This window comes from Chelonoidis abingdonii, chromosome 26 (assembly GCF_003597395.2).
Source record: "Chelonoidis abingdonii isolate Lonesome George chromosome 26, CheloAbing_2.0, whole genome shotgun sequence".
NCBI lineage: Eukaryota > Metazoa > Chordata > Testudines > Testudinidae > Chelonoidis > Chelonoidis abingdonii.
The window spans coordinates 3,815,875-3,839,489 of record NC_133794.1 but is presented as its reverse complement, the minus strand read 5'-3'; the positions used below and the strand labels follow the sequence as shown (position 1 = coordinate 3,839,489).

Sequence of the window (23,615 nt, the reverse complement as noted above, 5' to 3'; positions counted from 1 at the left end):
ACCACCACAAAAAATCAGAAAATCACGGCTGCCATCAGCCCTCCCCGCCCTCGCGCTCCTCAATAAGGGCGAAGGGCAGAAGCGGGGGATGGAGCCGGCGAGGAGTCATGCTGGGAATGCAGACTGTGGCCGCTCTGAAGGGGGCTGAGCGGGTAGGTAGTGTGAGAGGCGGAAGGGGTCCAGACGAGAAGGCTGGGTAGGTCTAGTTGGGAGAGCTGAGGGGGGCAAGCGGGCAGCGGTAGTCACTGGCGAGCGCGAGGGTCAGACGAGAAGACGGGGCTGGGACGGGAAGGTCTATGGAAGGAGAGGGGGTGTCCAGACTGGAGAGAGGGGCGAGCTGGGTTAAGCAGGTTGGGTAAGCAGGGGTCCAGACGGGAGGAAGGGCGACCGGTAGGGTCGGATTGGAAGGCTGAGGTCCAACGAAGAGGCTGAACGGCAAGTCAGGTGGAAGACTAGGGTCCGACTGAGGACAAGGCGAATGGTATAGATGCCGGAAAGGGCTGAGCGGGTCCAGGCCGAGGAGAGGGCTACTGGGTAGTCGAGGGGGAATAGGAGTCCAGCTGGGCGAGCGAGGAAGATCTAGTTGGGGAAGGCTGAGGGGGTCAGGAAGGCTGAGCGGTAGTCAAGTTGGGCGAAGGCTGAGGGGCTGAGGGGGGCAGGCTGGGGGAGGGGAGATGGGGGGGCACATCCAACCACAGCACAGTTTGGCAGAATTAGTTACTCAAAGGACAGCTGGACTAGCAGGGGGCCTGGGTGTAGGCAGCTGCAGTGGGGGGGGGGGAACTTTCATCCCCCCAAGTCTAGAGATTGCACTATTAAAGGAAACATTTAGTTTGGAGCAGAAGCTTCTCCCCCACCCCCCAAAAAAGCGTTGTTTACACCCCTGGTGTGGGTGGGGACTGAGGGGTCTCAGAGCTGGGACTGAGATTGAAGGACGTTAGCAGAGCTGTGGGGGATGGGTAGCTCAGGACTGAATTGCTCTAGAAATAGGGGCTGCCTGTGGTGTGGAAGAGCTCTGCTCATTTCTCCCCATTTTCTCCATTCAATCCTAGGTGGCTGTAGGACAGGAATGAGTAAGAAATCCTATATAGCCACAGATTTCTGGCAGGTTTCAGGTGCATTGGGAGAGCTATTTGGAGAAGCATGAACATCATCTACCCTCACTTGTTGCTTTAGCCCCTAGGAGAGGCTCACCCACAAGAGATTTTGGTTTCTGCAGCTCAGAAGCGCAGGATCTCAAGGCATCCCCACATCTCGTTGTGTATGCACCTGCCTGGCGTTCTTCATGCCCATCTGAATGCAACAGGTTCCCACCAGTAAGAAATGAAAATAAACTGGTAGTTGCCAGCAGTGCTGAAAACATGATGATTAAAGAAAACACTATAGACAGAGGCACTCTTGGTCTCATGGTGAGAGGGCTCTTTTAATACAAATCTGCATGATTGTGTCCAACCAGGGGAGGCAACTTCTACTGAGATGTATTTGCTGCTTTTTAGAGTCCACTACTCCCTGCACCCCAATCCAATCTTGTATATGGGAAATATGGGAAACCAGCAAGCGATGGCTTTGTTTTCAGTGCCTGCTTGTATTAAAGAAGCAAAGGAAAGCAGAGACCCACTGCTGTCTGGAACAGCTTAATAAAAATCCATAGATTTGTTCTACGTAACTTCTCCTATTTATGGCAATTCACATTATTGAACACTTGTATTTCAAAGGCTAGTTAAAATTATATTAATCCTCCTGCCCAGAGGGATCTATGCATTTCTGTTTTAATCCTTGGATCTAAAAGTGCTATCCCCTGTTTTTGAGTTGGGGAAACTGAGGCACAAGGAACTGGAGTGATGTGCAGCAGAGTCAAAGTTAGAACTTGGGATATGATGCTCAGTTCGCTTGTGAGGATGGGTCCTTTAAGACAATTTAGTTGTCTCCATATTCTGAGGTTGTGCTGGGCCCTGTAAATTACAGTGTCTTTGAGGCTGCTCTATTTTATGCTCTGCTGCCAGTGGCCCCCCCGATGGGCCTGCACTCTGGAGCCATTTCCACCCACCTTAAGCCTCCTTTATGCTACCGTTATCAGTGTGACTGAGAATCGAGCCCACTGAATGGCCAGGCAGGCATCATGCTATCTACACACAAATGGACATATGAACAAAAAGCTTGTGTCAGTTCCTGGCTCCTCTCTTGTTAAGGATAGTCCATCCTCAGTTCCACACAGGAAGTCTCTGTCCAGGAATAACCATTTCAGATTGATCAACGAGCCAGTATTTACGACCAGGGAATGCCTCACATGTATGTGTCATTGCCTTCATTTCCATTTCCCTGATGACTTCACTTCTAATAAGAATAATTTAAAAAACAGTCCTTTGAAGAAGGCTGGGATTTCCAAATAGGTGTTTAGACCCCACTGAAATTCAATAGGAGACTGGTGCCATGTTCCAGTATGGCAACTCAGGCCTGGTCTACACAAAAAAATTAGATTGACCTAGTTACATCGCTCAGGGCCATGAAAAAAATTGTGCCCAAGGTGCCATACTTAGGTGAACCTAACCCCCAGTGTAGACAGAATGTAGAATTCTTCCCTTGACCTAGATACCACCTCTAAGAATGGTGGACTAATCACATTGATGGAGAAAAAACCTGGTGCCAATGTGGTGCTTGTAGTGTAGTCAATAGCCTCAGAAAATCTCCACGAAGTCCAGCTGTTTTAAGGAAGCAGGTGTTCTGGCAGCTTTAACAGTTCTAGGGAGGAGAGACTCAACAAGAACATAAGGCAGCAAGAGGACTAATAACGTTTATTGTCTCTCTGACCATAAAATAGACACTTCCCCCGGCCTTATCTGACAGCTCATCTCCCTCCAGGGATCATTGGACAAGAAAGGAACATTTTGTAAACAAATGTTTTGTGGCAAATATCGAATTTCACAGGTTTGGGATTGAGAAGTTCAGCGTGATCCCTGCTCAGTAAGAACTTGTGAATGGTTCCCATCTGGGATTTGGGTGACGTCACAGGCTAGTTCTCCAGCTGGTGTTATTTTTACACTTGTAATCCATAGGTGCCTGGAATAGCAGCATCTTCCACCTCATGAAACCAGGGGTGGTGGTTGGTTGCTTTTTCCCCCTTCCCAGAGAGGATTCAAGATCTGAAAACTGTGCCACTTCAAGAAAGAAAAATCCACTCCGCCTGCATGCGCGGGCCACAAGGAATATGCTGAAACTGACCCTGGAGGAACAGAGCGCTAGGAATGCAGCAAACTGAGGGTGAGATGGCAGCATGGTAATCTTGGAGATGGAGGCCAAGGCATCTGAGCCAAGCGTTGGTGGAGAGGGGAGCTTCGAGGCGTGGGATTTGGGGGTGTTTGGCCTTTCTCTTAGGCATGCCATTTCAAAGTTGACAGCAGTGCTGCTGTGGCTAACTGGGCTCCATGCAAATGGGTTTAGCGACCAAGGCAGGAGTGATGAGTGACCGACCAGACTGAAGCCCTGTTTTGTCTCACAGGGCCATGCAGTCGGCTTGCTCGGCAGAACTGGATGGGGAAGTAACTTGCTGCCAGTTCCAATCCCCCCATCTGCTTTAGTCACTTCCACAGCACTGACAGGGATACGTCACAATCAGCTTCCCTTGAGCTGTTGGCTCTGCATGGAATTCTGCCCCCTTCCCACCCAACACTAGGATGTAAGTTGAGGTAGGAAAGGGCCTAGTTTAATGTAAACTTTCTTCCAGCCCTGGGGTACATATATTGCAGCAGCGTTCGACCCTTTCACACGTGGCTAGAGTCTGAGTGAAAGGGGGGCTCACAGCACTTTAGACATCACTTCTGTAGCTGGACGACTGTGTACACATCAAGATCTGTCTCGCTCTCTCTGCCCCCTCTGCTTTCCAGCACCTCAAGCCCCTTGCTTGCCCAGACACTCAACAGATGGAACCCAAAGGAGAAGGAGAAAGATTCAAGTTTAGAGGCACCTCCCACCAGCTCCTTTCTTGAACGTGTCAAGTTCAGCCGGTGTTTATTTCCCACACGTCAAGTGTATCAGGGCTAATGCCCTGTGTGTGGGGACCCAGATCTGAAGCTTCTCTTCTGAGCCTGTCATCTGTGCAGGGAGCAGCAGGATGATATTTATAGCAGTGGAGGTGCCAGCATCTGATGTCTCAGCTTCTCACCTTGTCACCTAAATACCATTAGCAGCAGGTCACCCTCAGCTCTGCAGAGCCAGGTTGCTTTGACAAGAAGGCCGGTTCCCTTGCAGTTCAGGCTGCTGGACTCAGATCAGATCAGATCCATCTGATCAACCAGTCCATTGCCTTCTGGTCGACCCAAGATTGCTCTCTCATATGCCCCACTCCTTTATCTGCAGGGAATTCTGCAGTGTCCCTGGTGGCAAAGGCTTGGGCTACACTTTGAAGTAGTGATAACGTTGCTGTGTCAGTCAGGGTGGGAAAAAAACATACCCAATGTAGCTTTGCCATCAAAGCCATCAGTATAGATGCAGCCGTGTTGACAGAAGAGGCTTTCTGCTGAGATAGCTAACGGTGTTCAGGGTGGTGGTCCCACACCAACCGAAAAACTTGTATTGGTCTAGGTTGCGTCTACACCAGAGGGCTGTGCCAGCATAGCTATGCCAGTATGGGCTCCGTAGTGTAGACGCACCTGAAGAAGAGCCAAGACACGACTGTGAGGAACACAGAGGGGATTGACTGATTTATTTTCAGCTGAGGCTGCTGGACAGAGCCGACCCTGTGGTTCCCTCTGTCTCTTTAGTGTCTCTGTCTCTCTTTCACCTCCATTTCATCTGCCCTCCTGCTGTTTCCCTGTTTCCTTCCCTCTCACTTTCTTCAGGACAGTTAGTCACCGTGGGAATCGCTGTTGGGTGGAATTTGCTGAACCCTGGTAGCCAGAATGCACCTGAGTGAATCGGCAGTGAAAACCCTCCCACAGCCCACTGGGCCCCGCCCTGTCAAATCCCTACATCAGCCAGAGCTCCAGGATCAGGCCCCTGCGTCATCCTGTTCTGGATCACATCAGCTCCCACGTCTCTGCCGGGAGAGCTCCATGCCGCCAGGCCTGCAGAGAGAGGCGCTGACACTGCCCCGTTAACACCCCTCTGCTCTTCGCACTCCCAGCTCGTCATCTGCCTGAGCCGCCCAAGGGGGGAAGCAGGAGGAATGGTGAAGTGAGGAAGAACAGCAGGGGCCCATCCTGGGCCCACCACTGCCCTGGCCTCACAGATTGCCATCCCCGCCTTCGCAGCCTCTGTGTCCCCAGTGCAGAGAGGACAGAGGCTCCTTACTGCTCCCAGCTGGAATTGTGCTCTGGAGCTAGCGATCGATCCCAGCTTCACCCTCCATCCCCTCCTGGGGGAGGGCTGGAGATGGAAACCTGCCCGCACTGGGTTCTGCCCATGCAGCGACTCTCAAATTCAGCTCATCATAGGAAGGCAAGTCTGGAAATTACCCCATGCACCTATAGTCTCATGGCATGTGTGTTACTGTTGTGCCTCAGGCCCCACTCCGAGTCCAGGGCCGCACTGTGCTGGGTGCACACTATCTTAGTAGACACTGAATGGGAGGGGAAACTGAGGAACAGATTTACTCAAGGTCAGACAGCAGGGTGGGAAATAGAACCCAGGAGTCCTGACCCCAAGCCCTCCTGCTCTAACCACTAGTCCTCACTCCCCTCCCCTGGCCCAGAATACAACCCAGGAGTCCTGACTCCCAGCCCTCCTGCTCTAACCACTAGTACTCACTCCCCTCCCCAGACCCAGAATACAACCCAGGAATCAGAGTCGTGTGGCACTTTACAGACTAACAGAATAATAAGGTGCCACAGGACTCTCTGTTGCTTTTTACAGATCCAGCCTAACACGGCTCCCCCTCTGATACTTCAACCCAGGAGTCCTAACTCCCAGCCCTCCTGCTCTAACCACTAGTCTCCGCTCCCCTCCCAGAGCTGGAAATAGAGTCCAGGTGTCCGGGGCAGAACTTCACGCAACAAACCCCACAGCCCAATGCCCCCTATTGAACAGTCCCAGGCAGCCAATCACCCACAGCCCTGGTAATGACATAACTGAGTGGGTGGAGCGTCTCCCTTAACGCTCCGCTCCAGCTGTCCGCTCTGAGCGCTCCGGAGGGTCCGACGCTGCCTGATCGCTCCAGGGACTCCCAGCTCCCCACCGCCCGGGCAGCGCTCCCGGCTGGGCCTGGCCCGTCCACCACCTGGGGGAAGCCACCAAGTGGGAACAGATGCACCATCAAGCAACAGGGCAGACGGAATCCACGCAGCCCAGGTGAGAAAGGCGAGCAGTGTCTAGTGGTTAGTGCACTGGAAGCCAGGACTCCTGAGTTCTAACCCAGGCTCTGGGAGGGGAGTGGGGTCTAGTGGTTAGTGCTCTGGGAGCCAGGATTCCTGGGTCTGGGAGGGGAGTGGGGTCTAGTGGTTAGTGCTCTGGGAGCCAGGATTCCTGGGTCTGGGAGGGGAGTGGGGTCTAGTGGTTAGTGCTCTGGGAGCCAGGATTCCTGGGTCTGGGAGGGGAGTGGGGTCTAGTGGTTAGTGCTCTGGGAGCCAGGATTCCTGGGTCTGGGAGGGGAGTGGGGTCTAGTGGTTAGTGCTCTGGGAGCCAGGATTCCTGGGTCTGGGAGGGGAGTGGGGTCTAGTGGTTAGGGCATTGGGAGCCAGGACTCCTGAGTTCTAACCCAGGCTCTGGGAGGGGAGTGGGATCTAGTAGTTAGGGCACTGGGATTCAGGATTCCTGGATCTGGGGGGGGAGTGGGGTCTAGTGGTTAGGGCACTGGGAGCCAGCACTGCTGGGTGCTATCTCTGGTCCCGGGGTGGGCTCAGAGCTGCAAGGGGGTCCTGGGAGTCAGGACTCCTACATCCTGTTCCTGTCCTTGGCGGTGGGGTCGCAGCAGATGGACAGTTAACTAGGGTTTGAGTCGAGAGCTCCCTGGATGTCCTTGCCCGGCAGCTGTGGCCCCTTCCCCTCTGCTGCCTCTGGCATTAGCTCTGCCCTGTGCCACGGGGGAGTTATTTTAAGCCTTATCAATCTGACGCCGTCATAGGTTCTTTTACTTGGAAAGCTGAGGACCAGTCTCAGCCTTCGCCAAAGCCCTTGGCTCCCAGCGCAGACTGTGACGCAAAGGCCATTAGCCCGTCGTGCAGTGGGGAACCCCCAGCCCCTGGCCCTTCTGGGGGCTCCCCCTAGGGAGGGGCCCATCAACAGGGCAGGAAATTGACCCTTGAACTGACTCTGTCTCCAGGGTGGGGTCTGCGGCGCTGGCGAGTCCCCAGATCTAGCCTGGGCGACTCTCGCTGGGAAGTTACTGGCCTGGAGGCAGGACTGGCTGGGAGGGAGGGAGGCCTGGGCTGGGCTGAGGGCACAGTGCTCCTGTCCGGCCCTTATATCCTGGGCCTGCTCGAACACCCCTGTCATTTTCTGGGCTCCGGGGCCTGCTCACCCCAGCGAGGGGCGGAAGGGAAACACCTGGAGTTGACCAAAAAAGTCAGAATAAGGGACACTTCACGACAAGGCCCCAGCCGAAATCCAGGCAGTGGGGTGGGGAGGACCCCATGGTGCCAGGGACTGCATGGATTCCCCCAGCTGAGATCAGCTTCCCCCCATGGTGCCAGGGGCTGCATGGATTCCCCAGCTGAGATCAGCCCCCCCCCCCATGGTGCCAGGGGCTGCATGGATCCCCTAGCTGAGATCAGGGGCCCCCATGATTCCAGGCGCTGCCTGGATCCCCCAGCTGAGATCAGGCTCCCCCCCCCATGGTGCCAGGGGCTGCCTGGATCCCCCAGCTGAGATCAGGGCCGCCCCCCATGGTGCCAGGGGCTGCATGGATCCCCCAGCTGAGATTGGGGCCCCCCCATGGTGCCAGGTGCTGCACAGACAGATGCTCTCCTGGCTGCGGTCAGGGGCCCATGGTGCCAGGTGCTGATGTGGTGGGAGACAGTCCCTGCCCCGAAGCTGGGCCTGTTCTCCCTGCTCTGCAGACACCCTGAGCAGAGGCTGCCTCGCCCACCCGCAGGGTGTGTGCAAACGCAGGGCTCAGTCCTGAACCCCACAGGAGCAGGCGGGCGCTGGCAGCCAGGCCCACCACTGAACTGCCCCAGGCAGGGCTTGCTCCTGTTCCTGCTCCTGCCTGTGTGGACCGAGCCCTGAGCCCCCTGACGCTTAACACAGCTCTGGTGGGGGGGGTCCCACAGCCCATGTCAGCCCTGGGCGGGTGGTAACGCTGCAGTAGCTGGTGTTAGGGGCAGGGGCAGGAGTGCGGCACAAAGAGGGAGCTGTGAGCTCCCTGCTGTGGAGACAAGCTGGGTGCTGTGACCCCGAAATGCCCCCGGAGGCAGATAACCAGCCCCCCACTGTGGGGCGGTCGGATGAGCTCAGGGTTTGGAGCCCGGGGGTTGGCACCTGCAGGTGACCCCCTCCTGAGAAGGCCCAAGGGGGCAGCTCCAGAGCGGGCAGAGCCTGGCACAGCCAGATGGGTGCACTTAATGGGGGAGGGGTCCCGCCAGGATCGGAGCCACGTTTGGGAGAGGAGGTTTGGGGCGGCAGGGCCGGTCTGTCCCTTGGTTCCCCCAGGATGGCTGGGGAGGGGCAGGCAGGTCCAGTGCTTCTAGCAGAAGCAGCGCCTGGAGGAGAGTCCGACCGGCCCCCTGGCGCGGGCTCTGGGTCCATTTCCCCGGCAGTAAAGTGAGGGTAACAGCTCTGCCTTGGCGGATTAGCTCGTGAGCTCTCACTCTGCATGTGGGCAGCGCCCGGCCTAATGGGGTCCCCAATCTCGGGCAGGGGGGCTCTCTGTGACCCCCAGCCCAGTGTGGGCCCTGATCTCAGGGGTCTGTCAGGCCCCCAGCATCATGGGGACCCCAATCTTGGGATCGGGTCTGTGCAGCCCCTGGCACAACAGGGCCTGACCCTTGCTGAGGACTCAAATTCGCCCCTTCAGCTCCCAATGGGCAAACTCTGCCCCACTGCAGGAGTGAGCTTCCCCTCTGAGCCACACTCGCCCCCCAGAGCTCCCCGCCGCTGCCCCCCATTGCTTTGTGGCTAACCAGCTGCTCGAGGGGGATCAGCCAAAGGGGCGACAGGCCAGGCCTGAGCCCAGACCCGAGCACACCTGGCCGCAGGGTGCAGCAGGGGAGGCCTGCGGGAGGCACATGGGGTGCCATGGGGAACGGTCCCGCTGGGGCTGGGCAGGGGTCAGGAACCTGGGGCGATTCCCCAGCTCCGCCTGCTCGTGAGACCAAGATCCAGAGCACAAGGAAAATGACAAAGGATCCAGGCCAGCTCCACACCAGCCCAAGCTGCAGCCCCCTCCCTCCCTTCACCTGCCCCCAGGGTGGGTGGGGGAAGCAGGCCCAGTGGTTATAGCAAAGCCTGTGGAATCGGGATACATGGGCTTGACCACCTTGTCAGAGCAGGGGAGCAGGAGCCAGGACTCCTGGGTCCTATTCCCAGCTCCAGCAGGGCAGGGGGAAATGGACTGGGGGTCAGGACTCCTGGGTTCTTACCCCACCTCTGGGAAGGGGGGGTGGTCTAGTGGTTAGACATGGAGCAGCAGGACTCCTGGGTTCTTAGCCTGGAAGTTGTACAATAAAGCAGTCATGACTTCTGATTCTGATGCCAGCTTGGGGAGGGGAGTAGGGTCAAGTGGTTAGAGCAGAGACTAGTGAGCCAGGACTCCTGGGTTCCATCCCCAGCTCTGGGAGGGGACTAGGAGATGGAGGGGGAGCAGACAGGGAGCCAGGATTCCTGGGTTCTATCCATGGCTCTGGCAGGAGAGTGATGTGAAGTGGTTAGAGCAGCGGACAGGGTGCCAGGACTCCTGGGTTCTCATCCCACCTCCTTGAAGGGAGTGTGGTATAGTGGTTAGTGGGGCCAGGACTGGGTTTTTCTCCCCGAAGCAGGAAGTTGCGCAGTGTAGCAGATAAGGAGGGGGTAGGAGGCAGGATTCTGGGGGTCGATTCCCAGCCATCACTGACTCGCTACATGAGCCAAGCCCCACCCCTTGCCTCAGTTTCCCCATCCATAACAGAGATAACAAGACCGTTGTCCCCATGCTGCAGGCCGTCTCCATCCACCCCGAAGCTCCTGCCCCAGGCGTCCAGGCGCCTCCCCGCCAGGGCATGGAAGCTGTGTCCGCCCTGCAGCTCGTGAACCTGACCAGCCTCAATCGCACCGAGCTGGTGGGGCTCCTGTCCCAGCACTCGTCCGCCAACGAGCAGCCCCTGTACAGCGAGTACAAGCCGCCCGTCCGCGACCTCATCCCCCTGCCCAAGGCTGTGCTCTACCTCCTCATGGCGGCCCTGGTGGTGGTGGGCGTCGCCTACGCCATCGTGGGGCACCTCATCAAGGACCTGGCCCATGACCTCGTAGGTGAGTGGGGGCGGGAGAGACGGACAGATGCTGCAGGAGGGGCGCGAGCGGTAAATCCTCCTCCCTTGCTGCCTGGTTGAAGCCCGAGGGCAGCCTCAACTTCCCCTGCCCCGCTGGCACTGTGGGATGTTAAACAGCTGCCATGTTCCACCCCAGAGGTGGCTGCGCAGCAGCAGGGGAACGCCTGTGTCATAACCCCTCTGCTCTGGCACTGTCCCTCAGGCAGCCCCTGCGCACTGGAAGGGCAGCAGCATTAGCCCCATTTCACAGAAGGGCAAAGCGAGGCCCAGCGCAGGGTAGGGACTTGGCCGAGGTCACACTGCAGGCTGGAGTGTCCTGGTGAAGGGGAGAGAGAATAAACCCACCGCCACGAGCTGGAGCTGGGTTGGCGAGAGCTCTCGCACGGACAAGCACCAGTGTGGACTGACGCTGCTGGGGGGTGGGATTCACACCCGGAAAAACAACAAGACTTATCTGGCCTTAAGACTAAGCTTGATAAGTATATGGAGGGGGTGTTATGATGGGATAGTTTAATTTGGGCAATTGATCTTGGATTATCAGCAGATAAGTCTGCTTAATGGTCTGTGAGGGGATGTTGGATGGGGTGGGATCTGAGTTACTGCAGAGAATTCTTTCCTGGGTGCTGGCTGGTGAGTCTTGCCCACATGCTCAGGGTTTAGCTGATCGCCATATTTGGGGTCGGGAAGGAATTTTCCTCCAGGGCGGATTGGCAGTGGCCCTGGAGGTTTTTCGCCTTCCTCTGCAGCGTGGGGCTTGGGTCTCTTGCTGGTGGATTCTCTGCAGCTTGAGGTCTTCAAACCACAATTTTGAGGACTTCAATAACTCAGTCATGGGTTAGGGGTTGTTATAAAAGTGGATGGGTGGGGTTCTGTGGCCTGCCTTGTGCAGGAGGTCAGACTAGATGATCATATTGGTCCCTTCTGACCTACGAGTCTAACCAGCTGTTTCCAAAGGCTGCCGTTAAAACTGAGTTTTTAAAAACTCAAAAACCCGGCAGGGCGAGGGGGCAGGGATTGAGCCTTTTAGGTTTCAAATCCTCCCCCCTCAGAAGTCTGCTGCAGCCAGGCAGGCTGCTTACAAGAGCTCGAAGCCAGGGGATGGGCCATGGAGAAGGAGCCCCCACTCCTCCTGCTGGGAGCCTCCCCCTACTCTGGGGAGAGAAGAGTCCTTCTCCCTGGGACGGGGGCCCAGGCACCCCCCAAGCAGCTCAGGGCTGTGACCCAGGGGAACCCCCAACAGGCTCAGAACAGTCCAAGCTGCCCCCTGCAGGGGTGGAGGCAGCAGCTATAAAGACACTTGGAGAACTGTGCTCCTAGGCCCCTGCTCTAACCACTAGCCCCCCCTCCCCTCCCCGAGCCAGGCTAGAACCCAAGAGTCCTAAATAGGAGCAGGATTCCCCTCCTCCGTTCCCAGCTTTGTGTGCCTCAGTTTCCCCACACAGAGATGCAGACTAAGAGTGCCTGAGAGGCTCAGAGTGCAGTGACACAGGGTGGAGCTGGGGGGCAGGGAGACGTCCCCCCTCACTGCTGTCCCCTCTCCCCCCAGACTGGCTGCTGGGGCCACAGCCCGACAAGGAGAACGACTCGGACACTGCGCCCCCGCCCCCTGCAGTGTTCCACCGTGCGCAGCCCCCCATGGCTGAGCCCCATAGCCCCGGCGAGGTGCACATCATGCTGCAGGGGGGGGCCCAGCCCACATAGGGCAGGCCCCCCCCCCCCAGCCATGGACAGGAGGGGCTGAGCCTGCGGGTGCACCCAGAGACCAGCGAGCTGCGCCGGCCACCAGCCCAACACGCCGCGGAGCCCAGAGGCCCAGCTGGGATGGACGGTGCCTGAGGGCAGGCAAGGACCCCCCGTGGCCATCAGGGGGGACAGCTGTTCGCCCCCAGCCCCGTCTCCTCTGCCACTTTGGGGCCTCGCTGACGCCAACGACCCGGCTGGGGGACTGTCAGTGGCTAGTGACCCCCACCAGCGGAGCTTCCTGCTGGCCCTGCAGCTGCACCCCACAGAGGGGCCAGGACCCAGGAGGGCGGGTCTGTGCTCGGGGGGGGGGGGCGTGAGCAAGGCAAGGCCTGGCGAAGGGAAGGGCAGGTGCTGCCTATGGGCCCCTCTGAGTGGGGGGCACAGCAGGGCCACTTCCCCCCAGCCAGAAGCCCCCCTGCACTCAGGACGGGGGGCACATGGCTCTGGCCACAGCCCCTGCCCTGAGGCCCCTGTGGGGGAGGGGCCCCTCGGGGCTCAGGCAGCACCAGGGACGGATCCGTTTGTCAAATAAAACATTGACTCTGAAAATGGCCCTGGCTCCGGCCATTGGTTCATGCGGCCCTCAGCCCACGTGCTGGGGGGGTCGGCCCCCCTCACTTCCGACCCGCAGCCCCTGCTAGCCCAGCCCTGGCCCCTCACTCCCACCACACAGCCCCCGCTCCCCCAGCCCTGCCCACCCCCGGATCTGCCAGCACCACTCACTCCCGACCCGCAGCCCTGCCCCCTCTCCAGATCTGCCAGTGCCCCTCACTCCCAACCCACAGCCCCTGCTAGCCCAGCTCTGCCCCCCCACCCCCGGATCTGCCGGTGCCCCTCACTCCCCACCTGCAGCCCCTGCTAGCCCAGCTCTGCCCCCCATCTCCCGGATCTGCCGGTTCCCCTGACTCAAAACCCGCAGCCCCCGCTCTCCCAGCCCTGCCCCCGCTCTGGATCTGCCAGTGCCCCTCACTCCCGACCCGCAGCCTGTTCTCTCAGCCTTGCCCCCCACCCTCGGCTCTGCTGGGGCCCCTCACTCCTGACCCACAGCCCCTGCTAGTCCAGTCCTGGGGCTGAGGTGATTTCACTCCCATTCTCCCACATCCAGGCCCTGCAGAGGAAGGGGCCATGGGGCTCCCCCAGCTCTGTACTCACCCCACCCCCCTTTGAACAAAGCCCCCAGCACACACTCCAGGCAGGTGGTGGGGGTCAGGAAATCACCGCCCCCAAACATGCTGCCCCTGCCTTTGCAGCTGTGGGGCAGGCCCTGCCCCCATCATGTGGGGGGCAGTCACCCTATGTACAAACAGGGCTGGGAGGGAGAGCACCCAGGCCCCTGCACTAACCCCTACACCCCACTGCCCGCCCACAGCCAGGGGAGAACCTGGCATCCTGACTCCCACCCCCACCAGGCCCCCGAGCCAGGAACAGGACCCAGGAGTCCTTCCCCCGCCCCCCCAGCCAGCCGGAAGGAGCGCGCTCCATGGGGAAGTGGCCCTGCACCCGCCCCCTTCCAAACAGAGCTGAGGCGCCAGCCCAGACACCAGCCCTTTATTGTGCACCACAGGCTGCAGGCGCCGGCCCGGGCCGCTCCGCCGTGTCCCCCCGCGCTGGACAGAAGGGGGCAGCCCCGGCCCAGTGCAGAGGGGGAGCCCCCGGAGCGGACACTAATAGCTATGGGGTGGGGCCGGGGCCGGGCGCCTACGAGTCCAGGCGGCAGAGGGGGCCAGGCCGGGGGCTGGCGCCTACGAGTCCAGGCGGCAGAGGGGGCCGTCGTACACCATCTGCAGGTTCACCTTGTGCCCAACCAGCTCCCGGATGTTGTTGATGCCGTATTTGATCATGGTGGGGCTGGAGGAGAAGGCAGGTGTTAGGGGGGGTGCGGCCCTGCTGCTCACCCCCCATAAGGGACCCTCTGCTGGGCAGCCAAGGGCACAGGCCGAGCACGTCCCGAACTCCAGGAAAGGTGGGATCCCTCGCCCAAGCTCTGCCCGTGCCCCTCAGTCCTGCCTCGCAGCCCCTCAGTCGCGCCCCCCAGCCCCGAGCTCCCGCCCCCCAGCCTCGCCCTGCAGCCCCCTGTTAGCCCAGCCCCGGGTTCCTGTCCCCTAGCTTTGCCAGTGCCCCTCAGCCGTGCCCTGCAGCCCCCTGTTAGCCCAGCCCTGGGCTCCTGCCCCCCAGCTCTGCCAGTGCCTCTGAGCCCTGCCCTGCAGCCCTGTTAGCCCAGCCCTGGGCTCCTGCCCCCCAGCTCTGCCAGTGCCTCTGAGCCCTGCCCTGCAGCCCTGTTAGCCCAGCCCTGGGCTCCCGCCCCCCAGCTCTGCCAGTGCCCCTCACTCCCCATCCAGAGATCTAGGCAGTTGCTGGCTGGAAGCCCCCTGGCTCAGTCACCCCGGCTGAGGGGCGCTGGGCCCGAGCTCCGCCTGGGCTGTGCAGACGCCCCCCGGAGGCGCAGGATTACACGGGGACTAGCACACGTCGTTACTGTCTACGGGCAGTGCCGGGCGCCAGGTGGGCACAGGGACAAGTTGGGAGCTGCCCGGCAGCCGCGGCACACGCTGGGGGTCTCCATCCCCTTCCCAGCATGGCCAGCCCTATGCCCCCCACATTAGCAGGAGCTGCAAGGGGCCCTGACTGCCCCCTCACAGCCGCCTGTGAGCGCACGCGTGCCCACCCCTCCCCCCCATCCTCCTCACCGCTCCAGAGAGAGGCCCCAGGCGATGACCGACACACCCTCCGGCAGCCCCATCGGCAGCAGCATCTCCGGGCGGAAGATCCCCGAATTACCCACCTCCACCCACTTCTGGAGACCTGCAACGGGAAGGGAGATGGCAGCTCCGTTAGTCCCGGCCAGGCCCCGAGCAGGGCGATGGAGCCGAGGGGAGAGACGCTCCCGGGCCACTCGGTTAGTCCTGGCTGAGCCCCCCCAAGCAGGGCAATGGAGCCGGGGGAGAGATGCTCCCGGGCCGCTCGGTTAGTCCCGGCTGGACCCCCCCAAGCAGGGCGATGGAGCCGGGGGAGATGCTCCCAGGAGTCTAGAGAAGCGACTGGAGCAGATGGTTCTCTTCTGAGTGGGATCCAAGGCCCTGGCATGGGGCCGGGGCTGCTGGCCCAGCCCCCACCCCAAACCCTGACCCCTTTGTCCCTGTGGGACTGGATGTGGGGGGCTGCGCCTGGGGATCCCTGGGCTGGCTGCTGCCGCTGGGCCAGGTACGGATGTGCAGGGCGCGTCAGTGGAGAGCAGGAGCCCCCCAGCTGACCACGGGCCTCCCGCCGCCCAGGGCTGGTTTGTGCGGCTCAGGATCAGGGCGGGGGCTGGAGACGCTGCAGCCGGCACCACGGCTCGGCCTGGCTGGGGGGCTCATGCCACCCCACCTGCAGCTCCCTTCCCCGAGAAGGGGCTGATCCGGCTGTGTGGGGCTGGCGCCCCCTCACCTCGGTGGTAGCTGAACACTTCCATGCTGGGCTCCGTGTAGGGGTTGTACGCCGGCTTGAAACGCAGCTGGCTGATCCCTGCCGAGAGACGGGCCCGTGAGAGCCTGTGCCCTGCCAGGCCCCCCACAGCCCCCCGCATGCCCTGCCAGGCCCCCTGCAGCCACCCGCATGCCCTGCCCGAGTCCCCCGCAGCCACTCCACAGCCTCGCCAGGCCCCCTCCTCCCTTTACCCCACACCCCACAGCCTCGCCAGGCCCCCTGCATGCCCTGCCCAGGCCCCCCACAGCCCCCCGCATGCCCTGCCAGGCCCCCTGCAGCCACCCGCATGCCCTGCCCGAGTCCCCCGCAGCCACCCCACAGCCTCGCTGGGCCCCCTCCTCCCTTTACCCCACACCCCACAGCCTCGCCAGGCCCTCTGCATGCCCTGCCCAGGCCCCCCACATGCCCTGCCTGGGCTCCCCGCAGCCACCCCACGGCCTTACCAGGCCCCCCGAAGCCACCCACATGCCCTGCTGGTCCCCCTGCAGCCACCTCACGGCCTCATCAGGCCCCCTCCTCCCTGCACCCCACTGGGCCCCCCCGCAGCCACCCACACGCCCTGCCCGGGCCCCCTCCTCCCTGCACCCCACACATCACAGTTTTGCCAGGCCCAGGCCCCCTGCAGCCACCCACACACCCTGCCCAGGCCCCCATGGTCTGCCTTGGCCCCACCCCCCACAGCCACCCCACACCCTGGCCGGGCCCCATCCTCCCTGCACCCACCCCACAGCCTGCCAGACCCCATGTCCCCTACTACATCTCCCCCCGCCTGGCCCCCTGCCAGGACCCTCCTCTGGTCCCTATTGGTGGCAGAAGCTCAGCCCTGGGTTGGGCTTTGCCCAGGGCCTTGGCTGGCAGCGGGTACCGCCGAGTGCCCCCAAACGCCAGCCCCAGCCCCCTACCAGGGACCCCCATCCTGCCAGCTCTCCACCCGCCCGCACCCAGAGCTCTGCCCCCCGTACCCAGTTTGGTGAAGAACTCCCTGAGGGTGCCCATGAGGTCCCCCAGCGTCAGCCCGTAGTCGGCCACCACCCCCTCGATCTGGTGGAACTCGGCCAGGTGGGTGGCATCCAGCGTCTCATTCCGGAAGACCCGGTCAATGGAGAAATACTTGGCTGGGGTGAACTTCTCCTGGGGGGGCAGGGAAGAGAGGTGTCAGTCACAGCCCCAGCCCACCCCCGCCCACCGCAGCATGGGATCCCGGCCCCTTGAGCCCCAAAACTGCAGGCAGCAGAGCTCTGCCCCCCGCCCGGGGGGGACTGTGGCACCTCCCACCTGCTGAGCCAGCCGGTAGAGCATGCGGGCGCTGACGGCTGTGGTGTGCGTCCGCAGGATGTTCTTCCGCGCCTCCTCCAGCTTCCAGTCGTATTTGTACCTGGGGGGTGGGAGCCAGGACACGCTGGACATGGGTAGGGAGAGTCCCCCCGGCACCAGGCTGCAGGGGAGACATCGCTGGGGGAAGGGGAGGGTGGAACGTGCCCCCCCCACCCTACAGTCCCCCCAATGCAGGCGAGCTCCCAGCTGAACTTTGTGAATCCAGGCACTGAAGGGTTAAGCGGTACCTGAGGGACAGAGGCAGGTGCCACAAGCAGCCAAGGGGGGGCAGGGGGAGCTGCCCCAGCCCAAAGGAGCAGCCTAGAGTGGAGAGGCCCCGAATCCCATTCCCTGCCCCCCTAAACCAGGCACCCCACCCAGCCTGGGCTGGATCAGAGCAAGCGTCCCCAGAGAAGAAAGGCCTCATGTCCCATTTCCCACCCCCACCCCGAGATCAGCCTCTTGGGCTCCAAGCCCAGCCGGCCAGCGGGGGACGCTCACCCCTGGGAGCCGTAGCCTCCTTGCGAGTGGATCTTCTTCACTCTCTTCAGGTAGTCCATGGGGAAGTCCGTGGCTTCAGCAGGATCTGGGGGAATCGAGGAGGTGCAAAGGGGGCTGGAGTGACTCCCCCTAAGCCACCAGGGAACCAGGGATGCTAGATGGTCTGGGAGGGGGCCCAAGGGACAGCAGAGGTGGCAAGTGGGGCTAATGTGGGTGAAAGATGCTGCACCCTCCCCCCAGCTAGATACCCCCCATTTAGCCGCAGGGCTGGGTGAGCGTCTGGCCCCTCACTGCACCCCAGCCCGGGGGTGGGAGGGGGGGGCGCTGGGACTCTGTGAACTTCCCACAGCGCCTCTGCGATAAGGAGCCCTGGCCAGGTAGGGACTGGTGGAGACCCTGCAAGCTCGCACAGGAGCCAGCCCTGGGGTGCAGGCGGCGCCCCTAGAGGGCTGCGGATGGGCCTGCTGGCAGATGACTGACCCTGCAGGAAGAAGGTGTCGTGCTGGTCACGGGCCGGGTGCTGCTGCGGCTGGAAGAGGGCGTCGAAGTTCCAGAAGGAGCTCTCGATGAAGTTATTGGTGGGCATTTCTGTGAAACTGAGCGAGACCGGGACCAGTGAGCACCCCCCGCTCCAGAGAGCGCAGGGCAGTCCTGGCACTGTGCGGGCACTGCCACCCATGGGCAGGGGCACAAGGCCCCTGGATGGTGAGAGGAGATGTCACAAGAGGAGCCCACAGCAGCTTTCACGCGCACCCACCCCCTGGGAGGCGGCACCAGGCAGCACCACTGGCCACAGAGAGGGGAGTGACTTGCCCAAAGCTACCCAGCAAAGGAACAGCTGAGCCAGGACTCGCTCTAACCCCTACACCCCCTCCCCTCCCTGAGCCATGGAGAGAACCCAGGAGTCCTGGCTAGCAACACTGGAGATCATGCTGAAGGGAACAGTCCCGGGCCTGGCTGGCTGGCACCTAGCGGGTGCTGTCTCCCTGCCCCTCCCGAAGAGAGGGCTGGCACCAGCTGTGCAGACCCTGGCCAGTACCCACCACTGCAGGACACGTTCTGCATTCTGCACCGCTGCCCCCCCGGGCAGATGCCCCATCCCTATCGCCAGGGTAGGGACTGAAGGGGCACACGCGGCTACTCACCCCATCTCAAGGAAGATCTGTCTGAACTGCGTGCGGACCTTGAGCAGCGGGTGGAGGTGCCCGCTCTCGGGCATGATCCCCAGCGCCTCGAAGTTGTACGCCTTGAACTTCAGGTCACGCCACGAGCCGCTGTGGATGAATGGGGGGGAAGGTCACAGGGGGCGAGCCCTGGGGAACCGACTGAGCGAGTAACAGGCCTTGTACCGCACCTTCCATCCAACGTGCTGCTGAAATGCAGCCATCTCTGGGGTGGAGGGCAGCAGCCAGCCAGCACGCAATAGTGGGGACAAGAGGACCCAGGCCACAGCCAGCGTCCATGCAGGGCTTGTCTGAAAGCCCCACCAGGCTGAGCCACATGGACGTTGTACATCTACCAGTGAGGGGAGAGGGGCCCAGGGGGATTTGAACCCGCAGCGAATGTGGAGGAAGAGCCCAGAGAACGGGGCCAAGTCAACATTTCAGCCGTAGCTGGAAGCGGGGAAAGAGGAAGCAGTGGGAGCTGCCGGGGCAGGAGGGAAGCCAACTGTCCCAGCTGAAGCCAGAGAATCGGGTGTCGTCAGCTTCACACTCCCACCCCTGCCATGAGCAGTCACCAAGCAGAGAGCAACCCCAGCTGCTTCCTGAGCCAACAGCCCCCACCCCCTCGCCAAGGGGGGACACGAGCTCTGCCCGAGGCACTGTACTCCCCACACCCAGCTGCTCAGCTGCCCCATGGCCGCCTAGCCGTCAGAACCCCCACCCCATGGGCCCTGCGGTACCGGCACTCCAAGCTGCTTGGGTGACACTAGCATCCCCTCACCTCCTCGCCCCCTGTCCGCCCAGGAGCGACTCTAGCGTCTAGACATTGGGGAAGAGCGGAGGCTGCCAGCAAGTCGAGAGATTTGAGTTCAAAAGTTGTGGTCGTGGCTTGTTAACACTGCAGTCTCGGTGAGGTCGGTTCCAACGCCATAAAACCCCATGTTCCACCCCCAGCCAAAACTGCACAAAAGCAGGTTTTTTGAGTGGCGTTGTGACCCCACACGCCAAGACAAAACACCACTCGTATCTGGCCTGAAGGGGAAGCTGGGCCAAACCTGGGTCTGTGGATTGTGACCTGCCATGTGGGGCCACACCACCACTCAACTGTGCGGCAGCCATAAAAAAAAACAACCCACAGTTCCTCGCAGCTCCCGCTGTTCTTACAGGCTCGTGCATGGCCTTTTACCCAGCGTGCGAGCCCACTGGGGGAGCCCCGCCTGCCATCACAGAAGCCGCAGAGCCCTGCCAGGGCAGGGAGGCCCTGGCTGTCTGCAGAGGGATTCCCAAGGGCTACGTTTATGGGTGCACTGCGGCAGCTCTGCCACGTTCCTAGCGCAGCACGGAGAGCAAGGCCGCCGGCTCTGACGGAGGCAGCGTGCGCCTCACCTGGCAAGCATCTCTGGAGTGAGGTCCGTCTCCTGCTTGGTGACCGTGGTGCTGAAGGCGCTGCCTTTCCGGATCCAGTAGGTCTTGATGATCCTGTACCCAAGAAGGGGAGAGGAGAGGAGAGGTGACCCCAGCAGGAAGCCTAGCACCGAAGATCATCGCTTGGGACTGGGGGAAGAACACAGCAGAGCCAGGCAGCCCATTTGCCTAACGAACCACATCGGGCCCTTGGGACTTCTACTGGCCTTTGAAGTGACGGCCTAGCTCATCTAGCCAACAGATCCCAGCGTGGCCCATTCCGTCTTCGCCCAAGCCACCCTGCACGCTGGGTGCTGTAGCCTGAGCAGGCTGCACCCATGCCGGCTGCTACAATCCACGAGCCAGGACAAAGCCAGCCCTTGGCAGGACTGGACATCCCGGCTGGGGGCCCAGCACCAGGCTGGCTAAGCAGCACAGCCGGGGGAGAGGTGTGGGGCTGTCAGACACGGCGAGCTGCCCCACCACCACAGGACAGACCAGGAGCAGGGGCCTGGAGAGTGACTGGATTAGGGACTCTGCACAGATGCAGCGAGACAGACCCACCAGCTGCTGCCCTCTGGTGGGGAGAGGGGAATGTGCACCCCACAGGGACAATCAGACCCATGCCTACTCCCTGAGCACAGGGGAGCCCCAGCACCCCACATTACTGCTAGGGAGAATCCCTGACTCCTGACCATGCTGCAGCAGCAGAGGGATCCAAGCCGGGGAGGGGGTGGGGGGGAGGGGGCTCAGCTCACATTACTGCTGTGGAGAATCCCTGACTCCTGACCATGCTGCAGCAGCAGAGGGATCCAAGCCAGGGGAGGGGGCGAGGGGGGGGCTCAGCTCACATTACTGCTGGGGAGAATCCCTGACTCCTGACCATGCTGCAGCAGCAGAGGGATCCAAGCCAGGGGAGGGGGTGAGGGGGGGGGGCCGCAGCTCACACTTCCATCAGGAGTTTCCGCTTCTTCAATTCGTTCCTGTCTTTCTCCTCCAGGCTCTCAGCCTCTCCCTGCTGCACCAGCTGCAGCTTCTCCCGCACCGAGTCCTGCACGCTCTCCACCTGGGGGCCAGGAGGGCAGCAGTGAGCACCCCCCAGAGGTGCACAGCTGGGTGTGAGGACACCCCTGGGCATGGGAGCATTCCCCTTGCCCTGCTGGGAATGGGGAAGCAGCCTCCACAGGTGCCCAAGGCAGCCTGGCCCAGCGGCTCGAGCTGTGACAGCACCGTGCCATTCTTACTGGCAGAGGGTGGAATAACCTTGTGCCTTTCCGCCCAGGGGTCCAACCATCCACCCGGTGCTCACCGCTCAACCTGCTCAACCTGCGAGAGCTAAAGGGTCTCTGCTCGGCCCAGGAGGGGAGATTCAAAGGGGGATTGTGGGCCCAGCTTGGAAATCTCCCTTCAGACGAAAGCCCCATCACGGAACACTCACGGCCCGGAAGACGCGTGGACCCCCGTCCGCGTTCTTGTCCAGCCGCACCCACTTGTTGGACATGGCCTTGCTGAACCCCACTTTCCCACTCGGCAGTTTCTGCAACGAGACACAAGGGAGATTTCAGATCCAGGCGGAGTAGAAGAGAAACACCCCCAGAGAAAGGGGGGACAAGCAGGAATTCTGCCCCCCCCCCCCCCCCCACCCCCGGGCTCGGAGCTGTTTACAGACACTTGGTCGAGCATCACAACAACCCTCACGGTGAAGGCCAGAGAGTCATCTCAATTTTATAAAGAGACCCAGGCTTCCTGACGCCCAACCCCCATTCGCTCCAGTCTGTAGCCCTACTCCCCTCCCAGAGCCAGGAAGAGAACCCAGGAGTCCTGCCTCCCAGGCTGAAGAACGTAGAACAGCGAAGTTCTGGCAGGAGATGAGACATGGAAGAGGTGAGATGGGGGATGGGAAGTCAGCCTCACCATCAGCTCACTCTGGGGCAGCCCTTCGGCAGGGATGCTGTCAAAGACACGCGCCTCGTGGCTTCCCTCCTGGACGATCTCCTTCCCCTCAGGCGTCAGCTCCCAGCGTTTAGAGGATCGCTGCTCAGCCTCGATGACCTGAGGGGAGCACACAGGGGAGCTGTGAAGTACGGGGACCGTCACACTGGATCAGACCCAAGGCCCAGTATCCTGTCTGACAGTGTTCAGTACCAAGAGCTTCAGAGGAAGTCACGAGAGCCACAGAGCAGGCCGGAGGGGTAATTTGCCCCATGAAGGTCTCCTCCTGTTCCCTCCTAGATTGATTGGGCAGCATGAGGTGTTTTTATCCTCTCTGGGACTCTTATTTTGGCATCAGCAATCGCCCTTCAGGATATTTCTGCTATTGCGCTTTGAATCTTGCTGAGCTCTTGACCACAGCAACATCCTGTAGCAGGGAGTTCCACAGATTATGTAGTTATCAAGTGAAAATTCTGCGGGACTTGCTGCCACCAGACATCGTTGAGACCGACAGAACAAGCTTAAAAGGACAGTGAGTGATTATAGGGATACCATGGATACGCCAACAGCCACAGCTTGGCCTACTCCAGGCCGGCCAGGACCTGGCACAACTCCATGGCTGTTCAAGAAGGGCAGGGTGAGAAGTGCAGAGAGGTCCTGCAAGGATCAAAGAGATACTAGGAATGACTGGGACGGGGACAAGGAAGATGGTTTGGGGGGAGAGGATCAAGGAGGGATTTCAGAGGCAGTGGGTGTGTGGAGGGGTATCAGGGTAAAGAGAGATACAGTAACACCTCACTTAAAGTTGTCCTGTTTCGTTGTTACGTTGCTGATCAGTTAGGGAACATGCTGGTTTAAAGTTGTGCAATGCTCCCTTCTATCATTTGGCAGCCGCCTGCTTTGTCCACTGCTTGCAGGAAGAGCAGCCGTTGCAGCTTACTGGCGGGGGCTTGTAACCAGGAGAGATCAGCAGCCCCCCCATCAGCTCCCCAATCCCCTAAATTCCCTGTGCTGCAGCCACCCAGCAGGCTAGCAATCGGCAGTTCAGCTGTCCCTCCCCCGACTGCCATGTGCTGCTCCTGCCCTCTGCCTTGGAGCTGCTCCCAGACACTCCTGCTTGCTGGGCAGGGGGGGAAAGGGGGGCTAATATCAGGATGTGTCCCTCCCCCTGCTTATCCCTTCTCCATATAGAGCAGGGAGGGAACACGGACTGTGCTGTCTCCGCTCCCTTGTGTGAGAGGCTCCATTAACAATGTCTTAATCCTTGAGGGCTCAGCCAAGTGCAACTTCATCATTTAGCAGCAAGGCATTTCCTGGGAAATATCCCATCCTCTGACTCCACCACCTCAGCCAAGCTTCACAAGCACCATAGCTGTGAACAGTATTAAATTGTTTGTTTAAAACATATGCTGTGTGTATATCTATATAATATATAGTTTTTTGTCTGGTGAAAATTTTTTTCCTGGAACGTAACCCCCCCCCCCCATTTACATTAATTCTTATGGGGAAACTGGATTCACTTAACATTGTTTCGCTCAGAGTCACATTTTTCAGGAACAGAACTGCAGCGTTAAGTGAGGAGTTTCCTGTACAGGAGAAGGGACCTTTTCTAAGGGGGAGTGGGGTGGAGAGAAGCTGGTGTCCTAAGGCCACGTCAACGTGGCCCTCCCCACCCCCATTCCCTATGAGCCCCCCCACC

At 60.6% G+C, this 23,615-nt stretch overlaps 2 protein-coding genes across 3 annotated transcripts in view; one reads left to right on the top strand and one right to left on the bottom strand.

The window, feature by feature from the left end:
* Positions 1 to 12,686, top strand: part of SMIM44 (small integral membrane protein 44) — a 25,078-nt gene extending 12,392 nt beyond the window's left edge. The window contains exons 3-5 of the mRNA XM_032789906.2: positions 3,054 to 6,282; positions 10,065 to 10,374; positions 11,941 to 12,686. Of these exons, the coding sequence (XP_032645797.1) occupies positions 10,125 to 10,374; positions 11,941 to 12,095 (405 nt within the window). The 5' untranslated portion in view covers positions 3,054 to 6,282; positions 10,065 to 10,124 and the 3' untranslated portion in view covers positions 12,096 to 12,686. The remainder of the gene's footprint in view (positions 1 to 3,053; positions 6,283 to 10,064; positions 10,375 to 11,940) is intronic.
* Positions 12,687 to 13,669: 983 nt separating this feature from the next.
* Positions 13,670 to 23,615, bottom strand: part of FARSA (phenylalanyl-tRNA synthetase subunit alpha) — a 10,813-nt gene continuing 867 nt past the window's right edge. Inside the window, exons 2-13 of one of the 2 annotated variants that reach the window (XM_075061289.1) lie at positions 21,899 to 22,058; positions 21,423 to 21,521; positions 20,932 to 21,050; positions 19,967 to 20,059; positions 18,563 to 18,691; positions 17,898 to 18,013; positions 17,418 to 17,502; positions 16,878 to 16,977; positions 16,565 to 16,733; positions 15,564 to 15,641; positions 14,825 to 14,939; positions 13,670 to 13,985 (exon numbers count right to left, since the gene is read on the bottom strand). In XM_075061289.1, coding sequence (XP_074917390.1) covers positions 13,880 to 13,985; positions 14,825 to 14,939; positions 15,564 to 15,641; positions 16,565 to 16,733; positions 16,878 to 16,977; positions 17,418 to 17,502; positions 17,898 to 18,013; positions 18,563 to 18,691; positions 19,967 to 20,059; positions 20,932 to 21,050; positions 21,423 to 21,521; positions 21,899 to 21,901 — 1,212 coding nt within the window. In that variant the 5' untranslated portion in view covers positions 21,902 to 22,058 and the 3' untranslated portion in view covers positions 13,670 to 13,879. The remainder of the gene's footprint in view (positions 13,986 to 14,824; positions 14,940 to 15,563; positions 15,642 to 16,564; positions 16,734 to 16,877; positions 16,978 to 17,417; positions 17,503 to 17,897; positions 18,014 to 18,562; positions 18,692 to 19,966; positions 20,060 to 20,931; positions 21,051 to 21,422; positions 21,522 to 21,898; positions 22,059 to 23,615) is intronic. The other variant, XM_032789916.2, reaches the window with a different exon arrangement.